At 32.5% G+C, this 14,932-nt stretch overlaps 1 protein-coding gene across 1 annotated transcript; it reads left to right on the plus strand.

Moving 5' to 3' along the window:
* Positions 1–1,512: 1,512 nt before the first annotated feature.
* On the plus strand, positions 1,513–2,646 carry LOC129975497 (uncharacterized). Its single transcript, XM_056088559.1, has one exon. It carries the CDS (start codon positions 1,513–1,515, stop codon positions 2,644–2,646), a length of 1,134 nt encoding a protein of 377 aa, XP_055944534.1.
* Positions 2,647–14,932: the final 12,286 nt, after the last annotated feature.

The following is a 14,932-nucleotide window of genomic DNA, read 5'->3' on the forward strand; positions in this document are numbered from 1 at the left end:
CAACCTACACGCATTTTTCACAATTTAGATCTTGCCATATGTTCCCTCATACTCTTGCCATTGATGAATTTTACTGTTGAAAATGAGTTGTACTATAGCGATCATTTTCCTGTGGTAGTGTCTTATGCTGATGGCGGGGGTGTGATCCAAGGTCCACCTCGTTTCTGATTCCAGCTAGCAGACTGAGATTATTTGAAGCAATTGGCCCAAGTCACAGAAACAATGATTAATACCGCAGATATATTGACGGTAGTATAGCTTGTTCTCGACTGCATTTTAAAAGCAGCAAATAAAAGTATCCAGAAAAGTTCATACCGTCTACGGAAATTCCGCAGACCATAGTGGAATAAGGAATGTCGCGACAGTTACAAGAAACAAAAGCTTTGGAACAAATTCCGTAGGTACCCTACAACGGAAAATCTTGTTGCATTTAAGCGAACCAAAGCTTATGCTCGCCGCATTCGACGAATTAGTCAGAGGGAATCCTGGCTGAAATACGTTTCTTCTATCACGTATTCTATACCCAGTAAAAAATTATGGAAAAAGTAAAAGCAGCCAATGGAATTTATCCTGAATTTTCACTCCCTGTGCTGAAATCAGGAAATATAATATATTCCTCGCCTCTGAAAGTTGCTAATGTTCTCGTACAAGCATTCGAAAATGTCTCTGCCATTGATTCTTATAGTCCTACATTCCTAGTGACTAAGAATCGAGCGGAAGAAAATCATTTAAATTTCACTACTCGCACAAGTATTGTATATAATATGCCTTTCAATCTATTTGAGTTAAACTATGCATTGATTAACACCCATGATACTCTCCCAGGTCCGGATGGAATCGCTTATAATATGCTTCGCCATTTGAGTGAGGTCTTTCTATCTAATTTGCTAAAACGTTTTAATAGAATATGGGTTGAGCCAAAATTTCCCTCACAATGGCATGAGGCTATAGTGATTCCAATCCTTAAACCCGGAAAGGATCCTGCTAGCCCATTGAACTACAGGCCAATCCTTCTGACGAATTGTTTGTGCAATACACTCGAGCGCATGGTCAATGTCCGCCTAGTGTTTCAGTTAGAAAAGCATGGATATATCTCGCCCTTGCAGAGTGATTTCCGACGAGGACGCTCAACATTTGCGTTTCCAGAAGGACTATATTATCAAATTCGTAATGCCTTTGTTCGCAAGAATCATCTTGTTTCCATCTTTTCGACATCGAAAAGGTTTACGATCGTACGTGGCGTTACGGTATTCTTCATACACTTTTTAATTTGGACTTTAGAGGGAATCTCCCTATTTTTATTCAAAACTTTTTGACTACTCGAATTTTTCGTGTGCGTGTCGGTAATTTTTATTCTGACTCTTTTTATCCAAGCTGAGGGAGTTCCACAAGGAAGTGTCCTCAGTGTTACTTTTTATCCCTCACTTTAGCGAAATTTTTTGCCAACTTCCTCCATCTGTTCAAGTAACACTATACGTCGACGATTTGCAGATCTCTGCTCAAGGCTGTAATATGCACTTGATTGAGCGGCAATTGCAGAATGCAGTCAACAAACTAGTTTCTTGGTGTGAAAGAAATGGGCACACTCTTTCTTCAGAAAAGAGTCGTTGCGTACATTTCTGCCGGAAGCGAAACATGCATCCAGACCCTATAAATAATATTCGGGGGATTGCTATCCCCGTTGAAAATGACGTGCGATTTTTAGGTGTAATTTTTGACAGAAAGATTACTTTCCTTCCGCATATTCTACATCTACGGAAGAAGTGTGAAAAATCTCTTAACATCTTAAAAGTGCTGTCAAATACATCTTGGGGTGCCGATCGCCCATCCCTACTTCGAATATACCAAGCCATCATTTTATCCCGCATTGATTACGAGTGTATGGTCTATGGTTCTGCACGCCCTTCTGTTTTGCGCCGACTTGATACAGTATATCATTCTGCCCTTAGAATTTGCTCTGGTGCTTTCCGCACTTCACCTGTGGAAAGCCTGTATGCTATCTGCAATCAAATGTTTTTAGATTTGCGCCGTCGGAAATTAACTGCACAATATTTCCGAGTGCAGTCGATACCGAAACACCCTGTTAGCCAGCTGTCCCTTCCAGTTGGTCTTTGGAAACTTTATGACACACGACCCTCTCACATCCTTCCCTTTAGTGAGATAATTAAAATTCTACTTCAGGATGCGGGACTTTATGATGTTGTAATTCAAACTTTTAATTGCTTTTCTTTCCCGCCTTGGGATATTCCAAAGTTTTCATTTTTGAATCCACTTTCAGGATTTGATATATCTACAACCGCACCAATTATTTTTCAGCAACTTTTTAACTATCATCGCTGTCAGTATAATTCATACACAGAGGTCTTCATTGACGGATCCAAATCTAATAGACGTGTTTGCAACGGAGTTGTATTACCTACCGAGACGCATAACTACTCTCTACCCACGTTATTCTCAGTTCTGACTCCCGAATCGGTCGCAATAATATATGGCCTTCAAGTGATTTCGACTTCCTGTTCTCGCAATTTCTGTATTTATACCTACAGTATGAGTGCTCTGGAGTCTCTTTCCAATTTTAGTTATCGAATACATCCAGTTGCTTTAGACATATTGATTTTTCTTCGCACCCTCGAAAACAGACTTTAAAATTTTGTTTTGCCGGGTTCCGAGTCGTATCGGAATACCGGGAAATGAGAAGGCTGATACTGCAGCAAAAGCGGCAAGCTCTCTTCTTCCTCGAGAGCTTCCATGTAGCGATGCAAAGACATTTTTTGCACACCATATTTGGATGTTATGGCAACGATCTTGGGATCAGCAGACTTCCAACAAGCTGCATTCGCTCGAGCCAATGATTCGTTTCTGGCCTACCATCCGAATGCGTCGGCTCGATGTTAAATTAACCCCACTCCGCATTGGCCATACCCGCTTCAGCCATAAACACCTTTAATTTGGTGAACCATGTCCAAACTGCACGACATGCCTTACAGTTTTAAGTGTACATCACATTCTAATTGACTGTCCTGTTTTTAATAATCAACGGTTACGGTTTTTTAATTCATTTTCCATAGACATCCGTGAGCTTGTGGGTGGCAGACCACACCCTAATATTTTTAAATTTTTACAAACCATGGTTTGTTTAATTTTATTTAGGTTTCATTTACAATTTAAAAAAAAACATTTGTCGGATATTAATACAATTGTAGTTTAAATTTTTAAAGTGTCGTTTTAATATATTTGGTTTAATTTTAAGATCATACTTTTACCCAATTTAAATAACTTTTTAATATCATTGAATTTAATTTTTACCAATTATGTGGTGCAGTATGGCCAGATTTGATTTTGTGCCAGAAAACTTATCAACCAACCAACCAATAGTAGGCGAGTTTGTTGATTTAAATCGTTTATATTTTTACTTTTTTTGCGTTAATAAGCGATTATTTTTCCTTCATGTTACTATCTTAATTCTTTTATTTACCTAAAAACTTAATTTTACATTGCATATTCAACAATGACCCAAGTCTTTCTCAAAATACTGGGTACATGTATATATCAATACTAGCCATTTTATTAGAGATAGAAATTGTAGAATATTAAACTAAATATTATAGACTTGTGATTTTGTAATTTATTATTGCAATTATTTTTTAAAGATTAAAACTTTTAAAATTTTTCGAATATAATTTATCTGTTCATTTCTTGTATAAAACGGAATCCCTGTAAAAAGCACTTTACTATCCCATTCAAAAGATGGCTTAAAAATTGATCCGATTAATTCGATTAAAATCGTCCAAATACATATCCGTAGTTATATTCAAGAAAAATATATTCACATGTTTTAGATAAAATAGAAGAACTTGAATTTAAAACAGTAAAACTAATTAAATTCTTTCAAATTTTATAAATAAAATTTAGTATATATTCAAGTGGGAAATGTAAATATGAGCGGAAATGCAATCGAATTGAGTATGTCGAACAATTTTCACTTTTAAATATTAAATTCAATTAGTTTGATGAATTTTCAAACAAAGCGAAAAAAAATTTAGTTTTATTTGTTTCCTATCATTTCTTGTTGTTATCTGAAAACATTGAGATAAATTTGGCAATTAAATATTTCTTCGAAATTTATACGGATATGCTAATAAAATATTGTTTTAATACTGAACTTACAATGCAATTATCATCCAACTTGAGTATATCGCATAGGAAAATAGTACATAAATGAAATATAGAAATAAGAACTTCGTAGGAAACATCTTTTTGAACTATCTGAAAATAATTAAATGCATAATTAATACAGCTAATTAAAAATCAAACTTTGTATTTCCAACATTTGTTTTCGTTTTCTGCTTAAATTTCTGAACATTTAGAACAGCATATCTCCGAGAGAAAAAAAATATTATTAAATTGACTAAATTTATGAGAAGATTCTGGCTATAAATCTAGGTGTACCAAACTTCCCCTTTCCTTGGCGAAACAGAAATCTCAGCCTAAAGATATTCACCTAGCCGAGAATAACAAACTATGAAATCCGAACCCGACAAAAACTATTCTTAAACAAACAAGAATCTGCAATCATATAGAAACTTGTGACGTAAGGTCTTTAACCATTTGGTATTAACTGGAATAAAATCAATATTTTCAGATATTTAAAAAGCATCTTTCCCAGTAATACTAGATGATGCTGGAAGTAATTGCACTCAGCTTGAAACTTGAAAAATAGGTAGAAAAGAAAAGAATTCCCGAGCGAGCGATGAAGTTAAATAAAATTGTGAGCCACCAATTTAGAAAATTTATAGACTTCAGGAAGAGCAGAATGTTTTGGATATGCTGTGTGTATATTTCCAGATAAATTATTCTTTTTGTATGTCTATAAAAATACAAAAATTTGATCAGGCATGGAGTTAACCTAAGCATAAGACATCGTTTTAAACCAAATTTTATAAATCAAAAATAACTATAGCTATTTATTTTGCTGCAAGAAGGGTTGATTGATGTGGGCACAAGAACCTTTTGTAAGATAAGCTATTCCTAGCTTAAAATTCAGACTATAATTTTAATGAAGCCATTAATATTAGGGAAACAGCATGCGTAAATAATTAAACAAGAAATGGCTAGAAGTAAAAAATGCTTAAGCGATTCAGATGAAACAGCATGTAAAATACCCGCTTCTTTATAAATGGCGAAAGTTTTTATGTGCGTTTTGTGAAAATAAAAATGGTGGATGACAACTATTAAAACTAAAATGTTAAGAATCTCCGTGAAGTCACGGCTGAATAATCTATTAAAATATGCCTTATAGTTAAAATGCTCCAGCAACCACTACATTTTTTTCCATGGATTGGGAGAGGTACTGAGAAAAATATTTGCGAGTAAGCCTCAAATGATCATTCCTTAAGTGGATTAACACTTTTGCAATTTAGAGGAAATTCATGATGTAATCAAAGGTTTTTACATTGTACAATTTGCTGTAGTTAAATTCCACTGATCTTGCCTACTTTGAAAAATTCCTTTTCCGAGTATATGTACCCACTTCAACACAAGAAAGTTGTACACGCAATTCCCCTATATATTTCGCAGAAGCATTCTCATTTCCCCGAATATAAATACTGGCAGGGATCCAAGAGAAATTATCACTCATCTTGGAGTAAAGTATGGGGCAGAAATTAAATAATTGACATGAATGGTTTATCTGGATTTAGATAGTGACAGCGTCTACAAATTTCCCAGTGATAAAGAGGAAGAGCAGTTCCTCCTGAACAAGTCATTTTTTGAATCTATCATGCGAAACAGATAAACTTTGTCACAGGAGAATTATTTCTTATCTTTTTTCTTTGTTTTGCTTTGGTAATGGGAAAATTCACGTCCCATATTTCTTACGTAAATGGAAAAATTTTAAATATGAGAATGTCTATTTGTTATAAATCGTTGCGGCTGTCTTACAAAAAAACATATTATAAACTTTCTTATCATGGTCATTGATCACTTTGTCAAGAAAGCCCTTTTCAAAAGAAGGGAGGTATGATCAAAGATGCTCAGTTGTAACATATTTTTGAATTGGGTTTTGTTCTGGGATTGAAGATGCTTCTGGTAATTTCTTGTCTGCCAAGGTGTATGTTGCCAAAAACATCATCAGTTTGTTTTCTACACTTATTGAAATGCTGGAGCTTAGATCAATTGTCTACTTTGGAATGTTACTTCTGTTACTATCAAGGCTATTGCAACACCCTAGATACTGCTCTTACCTAAACTTTTTTGTAAAACAAAACTTTACTGCATCTAGAATCTGCTCATCAAACTGATTGGTTACTCCCAACAAGCAGTTTGTGAAAGCAAATTTCCCTTTGTATCCAGAGTTCTGGTAATTTTAAAATGTCTATTTTCACTAATTTTGGCGAGTTGTTGCCAAGTGGTAAAATTGAGACGGATCAATGCAATTACATTTTACATATGAAAAAGAACTAAAACCTTTTCTTTTAAATGTATTCCAGTGATAAAAACATTCATACAAATGCTACCATCACTTTGATGCTTCCTTATTACAAGGTAAACAAGTTTTACAAGTTTTTTCTTGAAGATTAGTTTTGTAAAAGGATTGGTGCTCCAAACAATTGTTTAACGCAAAAATGTCCAAGTGATGATATGTTTAAAGAGGGTATTATATCATCGTATAATTTTCTACCTTAAACAATACGATGCTTAACCATTTAGTTCTTCTAATTTGAAAATCAAACGTGTTTGCATTCATGCAAAATTCCTTTTTTGTTGAGTCAAAAATGTGATGCCGTTTCAAAATTCAATAATAATAATTTTGGCTCTTGCACAAAACTTCATGCAAAGATGCATCTTTTGATTACTGTAAAGATTCATTAAGCAATATAAGATTTTTCATATTGCAATTTTAGTTTTGTCCTTTCACTCCAAGACGTGATAGATAAAACGTTCTTGGTTGAATATGATGGTAATTTGAGCATTTTCTTGTCAATGAAACCTTTCATAAATTTTATGGAAATGTTTTAAATTTTAGTGTATTTAATTTTCATCCCAAAACTCAATTTCTATTTTCTACTATATGATAGCAGTCATAGAGCATTTTCTACAACAACGTGCATGCGTTTAGAATTTATGCTTAAATAATATCAGATTTCTTCACGATGAGGCGAAAAAATTTTACTTTCCATCCCTAAGAGTATCTTTTCAAATAGATATTCAGAAACAGATTGACAAGCCAGGAACCACTATGCCGTACTCAAATAAAAATCGAATTTTTTACCCATCACCAGCAAGAAAAAAAATTATCATGGAAACTTGCTATCAAGGGCCAGAAGAGACAAATGGGAAAAGTAGCTGTTAGTCTAAAAATGAAGGAAAAAAATCAGATAATTGTAAATTGATTGTTCAGCCAATTTTTCTAAAATTAATGCTATACATGATTAGAAAGATTATGTTCCTATTTTCTTTTGTTTGAAACTAAAATTGTATTTTACGAGATTTTTTTTGTAGAAATGTTTTAGGCAAACATTTTCGAAGCTGTATTCTTAGCTATAATGTACAATACTATAATGAAATATATTCCTTCAAGTGAAATGTAAAATACATGTAAGTGTAAAGAGTAATAAATATAAATGATTGATTATATGTTAATAATCATTTTTCAAATATGGATGTATGCTGTTATAAATATTTCAAAATCTGATTATATGTATATATTGTACATATGTATAAATTGTTCGTAAACGATTGTATTGTATTGTTCGTAAACTATTTGAATTTTCTAAGCTGAAAGATTTTTATTTGTGTATAGTTTTCTGAAATAAACGCCTGTTATGGAGTTTTCTCTTTATTACGAGTAATTTTTTTCTTACTATTTTAAGATGAACCATAATTTTGCGGTTCTTTCAACTTTCTATGCATATAGGACTTTACCGTTTCAAACCAAACAATCAGTAACTATTAATGTATAACTTCTTTTCTAGATTGATTTAGCAAAATTTCTTCTGCAAACAGTTTTTTAAAGACTGAAATTGAAATTCTTATCAAATACTTTTCAAACCGTCTGAATATGATGACTGATTTAATTTATGTGTTATTTATGGAATGTAAATTTCTTGAAATAAATGTCTAAATTTTAACTAGAAATATTTAAATTTATTATGTTGAAACAAATATTTAAAAGTTGTAATTATTACGTAAATATTAAATTATAATTAAAATAAATATTTATAAATAAATTATTTTAAAATTGTAAATTTATTAAAATGTATAATTATTTCAAAAAATGCTGCAATCAAATGACGATTCATTTAATGATTAAATCAAATTCTCATGAGTTTCTTCCAATACAATCCTTAAATAAGTTTTTGTTAATCGCAATTAGTTGCGCGTTCTAGACAATTAATATTACATTTGAAAATGGAAAATTATAATATCAAGATAATTTATTTCAAAATGTTAGGTGTTGTAATAATTTGTTTACAAATTTGTCATAATATTAATAATTAATTATAATAGTAATAATAATTGCAAATGTTAGTTATTTAATAATAGTACTGTAATAACTTTTTGTAATGTCTTTGAAATGCGAAATGATACGAATGGTAAATTTTACAGAAGAGATCAGTGAATCTTGACTTACTAAATTTGGCCACATAGTTTATTTTATTGTAAGAAATGCCTAATTAATAGAGCTTCCAAATTTTACTTGGATTTTTTAATTAAAAATTAATATTTAATTTTTTTTCAATCATTAATTTACTTTTTGGTGAATATTACAAAAAATACATTTTGCATAACGAAATTACAAAAAGCAACTTGGACACAATAACGTTTTTTCTATAAATTCTTTTTCATATTTCTGATAATTTTTCTAAAATGGATTTAAATGTATATTTTTAATAATATTAAACTTCAGTTTTCAGCAACGAGATTTAGAATCGCGTGATCTGTTTCAATATTATCGCTTCGCACTCAAATGTCTTCTCTCTGTCACCATTCAAGCGGTGCATCTTTTTGACATTTAATTTTAATTGGTAAAAATACTTACAGAATGTTAAAAAGATGTCGATTCATTTTCAGGGAAATTCAACTTAAAAGAGTTGCGTGCATATATGTTTGGGGGGGGGGGGGTAATAAAAAGGTCCATGACGTAAGGGAATAATTATGCATCGAATTATCTTTTTGAGTGCAATGGGCAAATGTTTTTTCATGCGTATTAAGGTTGCTTTACTATTAAGCGAATCTGAAAGATAAATTAGACGCATGAATTTAAATCATTTTAATTCGAAGCAACACAAGAGGCTAGATTCGTATCTTCAGATTACATTGAATAGTTCGATAAAGAATATTTAACTTTTATGACATTTTATTTCTAAATTTATTTGATAGATATTTAATTTGGTGCATAATTTAATTTTGGTACTAATTTATCAGGCTAGGAGGTTTCTGAATTCGTTTAATATTTTTAAGAGTTCGATTTTTGAGTATAAAATATCTTCCTTGCCCAAATTTTATTACTTCAATCTAAAGTGAGTTTGAAAACAAAAGTAAGCAATATTAAATATTTTTGTCATAAGGATGATAACATTTAAAAAATTAATTAAAATCTTAAGACAAACTTCCAGGTCCTTCTACAAGGGAATATTTCTGACTATGATGCAAACTATCATTTCATTACACCTCATTGATTTTTTTATATATATATATGTTCTTCTGAAGGAGAGAAAGAACAATGATATGCATGGAAGGGTTTCGAAATGAAAAGCCTCAATTTTCTAATTGTACCTTGGAGCGTTATTCCAATTGAGTATTATAATGATAATTGCCCATTCCTTCAATACTTGAGTTGTTCAAGCCATTTGTCGTTAAAGGTACAATAGGCAGGCACGCTAGTTTTGTATTATGATATCTAAATGCGAATAAATTGTTTTATATAAATTTTCTAAATACACTAAATTTTGTAAATTAAAAGAATGTAGACTAAATTGTTCTATTTGGGACATAGATTATTCTTGCGCAGTAGATACCTACAAACAATGTTTAAAAATTTAATTAGTTTTAATGAATTTTTCTCAAAATTCAATTTAGTTTTCGGTAGATACATAAGAAAATGCCTTGATGCTTTAAAAAAAGGTATAAAAATTAACTTTTCATTGATATAAAAAAATTCACTGAAAAAAATCATTTTTATGCATTTTATCTAAAAAATGCTTCAGAATTTACTTAAAAAGAAATTTTTACTGTTTCAACTTTGAAATTTAGAATCCTGTGAAGGTATTAAAAGCAATTTTTTTTGTTTGCAAGTTATTGCTGCTATATATTTAAGATTAAATTTGATAATTTAATTTTGATGCTACAGATTTCATTTAAAATTTTTAAGACTTTGTTTTTGAGTATTAAATACCTTTCACAAATTTTATTACTAGAATTTTATATTAGTCTGAACGCGAAATTATGAAACGTCAAATATTTTAGTCATAATAGATTTTAATATTTTTTTTAATACTATGTCTCCACTTTTAAGACAAGTACTAAGTTTCTACGAGGAAATATTTCTCGCTACGATACAAAATATCTTTCCACTGTTTTTTTTAATCGAAGTTCTTGCGGAGAAGAGAAAATGGCAACTATTTGGCTGGGTTTAAATCAAAGGAAACAAGTGCACTTCATGGAAGAATTTGGAACTCAAAAGTGCGATGTTTTTAATTATATCCTTCGGCATTATTCAATTAAATATTGTAGTAAAAATTAACCACGCCCTCTTTATTGGAACTATATAAGTATTTATAAAATCGTTGGAACTCGGCAAGTGATCTTGTGACTACAGCTGTGGTACCGAGTCTAAATTTGGTTTAGATGAGTCGGGAAAAAAAAGGGTCTTAAATATATATTCGCCAGGATCAAACGATCCAAGATCGGTATTTTGTAACCATTGAACTTCGACATGATGGAAGCCATTTGCCACTTTCCACGGTTCACAATTTTATGCCCCGGGAGGAGGTAAAATCTTTGCGAGTATTTTTTGAAGATTTCTCTCCATTTTTTCTATGATGTAAAATTGATGTCAATAGAAACATTCATAATCAATTTGCTACGAAAAATAAAGTTGCAGAAAACAACAAAATACGGTAAATCTTCATTTCAATATTTCTGTATAACAAAAAAATTTTAAAAAATTCGAAACTAAGAGACTGGCAGTATCGTATAATAAATAATAAGATGAAGTATTTTAAAAAAGAGATTATTAATTCTGTAAGAAAAAAACTAAACAAAAATATTCTCGAAAGGAAAAATTCAAAGTATTTCTCAACCAATCGCCTCAACGCATTCTTCTACGTAGAATTACATTGAGCTACAATGGCTTTTCAGAATGGAAGGGAAATCATTAAAGCGAAGTAGGGATTGCTTTAGCAAATTACCAATTGGATCAACAATTTGAGAAAATAATTTCATCAAATATCTAGTAATCACTGGTCGATTATCAACTAATCAGAGTGGACAGCTGCCTGGTGTTGCATATATGAAAGGATGCGTAAATGAATCAAATAAAAAATACAGGGTGTTCATTAATTATTGCCTGGGTTTCCGTACCTCATAACTTTCGTATAAAAAATATTAAGCGAAAACCGATTACGTATTCGTAAATTACAACTCAAAGAATTTTATTAATGATATTTAAGTGTAAAACTTGCACAATTTGCACTTTGTAGGCATTCAGCTGAAGGAGATTCTTTGAGATGTACTTTACGAATACATAATTCTTTGAGATGTACTTTACGAATACATAATTCTTTGAGATGTACTTTACGAATACATAATTCTTTGAGATGTACTTTACGAATACATAATTCTTTGAGTTGTACTTTACGAATACATAATCTCCTTCAAATGAATGCCTATAAAGTGTAAATAGTGCAAGCTTTACACTTAAATATCATTAATAAAATTCTTTGAGTTGTAATTTGCGAATACGTAATCGGTTTTTGCGTAATATTTTTTATTCGAAAGTTATGAGGTATGGAAACCCCGACAATAATTAAGGAACACCCTGTATTATTAATATATTTTTTCAATCAACAGATTTGTAAATATAAGATATCTATGCATGGTATAAAATGAAGGCTCCTGAAAGCGTCTGAAATTTGAAAGAGAAAAACACAACAAATACTTAACTGATATTTTAGATATTTGCACCATTTTGCAGATCATTTATTGGAGGAGATTTTCGTATATCGAAGTCATATCAAAATAAACAAAGGAGTTTTATAACTGGGATTTTAATTATTTTGCTACTAGGATTCGCGCCTGCGTAAAACAGCAGTGTCTATGCTTTGCACTTATCCGCGCTTGTGCGGAAATTTCAAACTTCGCATGTGCAAAAAGCAAGAGCTGTGATATTCTTATGTGATACTTTTCTTTGTTTACGTCTGATTTTTCAACAGCAATTCAAAACACATTATGCCCACAAAAAAGAGGAACTCCAAAATTCTCCGGAAAACAATCAACGCAAAAACACTGCGTTTGTTGCGCGATACTGAAAACGTCGAAGAAAGAAACATTCGGTTTAGCGAATGTCAAAGAAAGTATGTCCATACTAAGGAAGAAATGTCTGCTGTTGATCGAAGTAACCGCCTCTCTTTAAATAGCTCTGCAATTGAATTACATAGACAGAATGAATCTCGTGAGGAACGAAATGATTGCCCAGACAATAAGCGAAATGATTGCCAGACCTTTGTAAGACCTTCGAGCGCATAGTCAATGCTCGACTAATTTTCGAACTAGAGAAACATAGTTGCATCTCCCCATTGCAGAATGGTTTCCGTAGAGGTCGCTCAACTTTTGACAACCTCGTATTACTGGAAACCGAAATTCGCAATGCATTTGTCGGAGAAACCACCTTGTCTCTATATTCTTTGATATAGAAAAAGCGTATGACCGAGCATGGCGCAATGGTATACTTTCTACCATTTTTAACTTTGGATTTAGAGGAAATCTGCCCATATTTTTACAAAATTTTTTGACACAACGTACCTTTCGTGTTCGAATCGGTAATGTTTATTCTAATTATTTTATTCAAGCTGAGGGTGTTCCGCAGGGAAGTTGTCCTCAGTGTCACGCTTTTTATTGTTCATATAAGCCAGATTTTGAATCATTTGCTTTCACCAGTTACTGGAACACTATATGTTGATGATCTGCAGATCTCATGCCAAGGCAGTAATATGGATTTATTAGAGCGACAATTACAAAACGCGGTAAATAAATTGGTAGCATGGTGCAATAACAATGGTCACACCATCTCTCCAGAGAAGAGTAGTTGTGTACACTTCTGTAGGAAAAGATGTATTCATCAGGATCCCAATATTCAAATAAATGATTCACTGATTCCTGTAGTGAATGAAGTACGTTTCTTGGGAGTAATTTTCGATCGAAAGCTCACCTTTCTCTCGCATATCCTACACCTTCGAAGAAAGTGTGAGAAGGCGTTAAACATTTTGAAAGTACTCTCCAGAACATCTTGGGGTGCCGATCGAATCCCCCTTCTTCGTATTTATGAAGCAATAGTCCTTTCCAGAATTGATTACGGGTGCATGGTATATGGTTCTGCCCGTTCATCTGTTCTGAGGCGTCTAGATCCCGTCCACCATTCAGCTTTGCGTATCTGTTCTGGTGCATTTCGTACCTCTCCAGTTGAAAGCCTCTATGTCATATGTCATCAGCTACCCCTTTGCTTAAGGCGGCAGAAATTATCTGTTCAGTTTTATTTCAGAACTAAATCTGTTTCAAAATACCCCTTAAGCAATATGGCATTACCAGTAGGTCTGCGTCGATTGTATAATGCCCGTCGTTCGCATATACTTCCCTTTTATGATAGAGTCAAATTGCTGCTGCATGACTCGGATCTCAAAGACGTTCATATTAAAGCAGTTGACTCCTTTTGCTTCCCTCCCTGGGATATCCCGCATTTTTCCTTTTTGAACCCCTTTACAGGATTCGATAAATCCTTAACTGCACATGTTGTTTTTCGGCAGCTTTTTTTATATCACCGCCATCAGTATTCATCTTTTGTGCCTATTTTCACGGACGACTCGAAATCAGATGGAAATGTTGGATGTGACATCGTGTTTCCATCTGAGACATTGAGTCACCGTCTTCATAATTGTTGTTCCGTTTATACTCCTGAGTTAATGGCAATTTTCTGTGCTCTTCAGAAAATTTCGGCTGCTACTCAGCATAATATCATTATTTATTCTGATAGCATGAGTGCTTTAAAAGCACTTTCTAATTATCACAACGGAATGCATCCAATTGCTATTCGAATTTTGTTTATGTTGCGTGTATTAGAAAAGGCCGGTCTAAACATCTTATTTTGTTGGGTTCCTAGTCACGTGTTCATTTTAGGGAATGAGAAAGCAGATTCAGCTGCAAAATTTGCTTCGACATTTATGATCAAAGGACTTCCGTTTTGCGACGTTAAATTGTCTCTTAACTGTAGCATTTTATCTACCTGGCAAAAGTCATGGGATCTGCAGATCCATAATAAATTACATTTAATCAAACCGAAAATTAATTTGTGGCCAGTTAACACTATACGAGAGGTTGATGTCAAATTGACTCGCCTCCGTATAGGACATACTCGTTACACGCACAGGCACCTCATTTTTGGCGAGACGGCGCCAAAGTGTCTCACGTGTGGTGTAGATTTTACAATAAATCACATTTTAATTGAATGCCCATCTTTTAATTCCATCCGTCTACACTTTTTTAAGTCTTCGTCATTAACTTTACAAGACCTGGTGGAAGAGAAATTCCACCCAAACATTTTTAAATTTTTAAAAACTATTGGTTTTTATATTTGTATCTAGTGCTTTTTAACTACTGCTAATGCTTGGTGTGTTTTTTTACATCGTTCTATTGTAGCGTTTTTATCGAATCAGTGTTT

This window comes from Argiope bruennichi, chromosome 7 (genome assembly GCF_947563725.1).
Source record: "Argiope bruennichi chromosome 7, qqArgBrue1.1, whole genome shotgun sequence".
Lineage (NCBI taxonomy): Eukaryota > Metazoa > Arthropoda > Arachnida > Araneae > Araneidae > Argiope > Argiope bruennichi.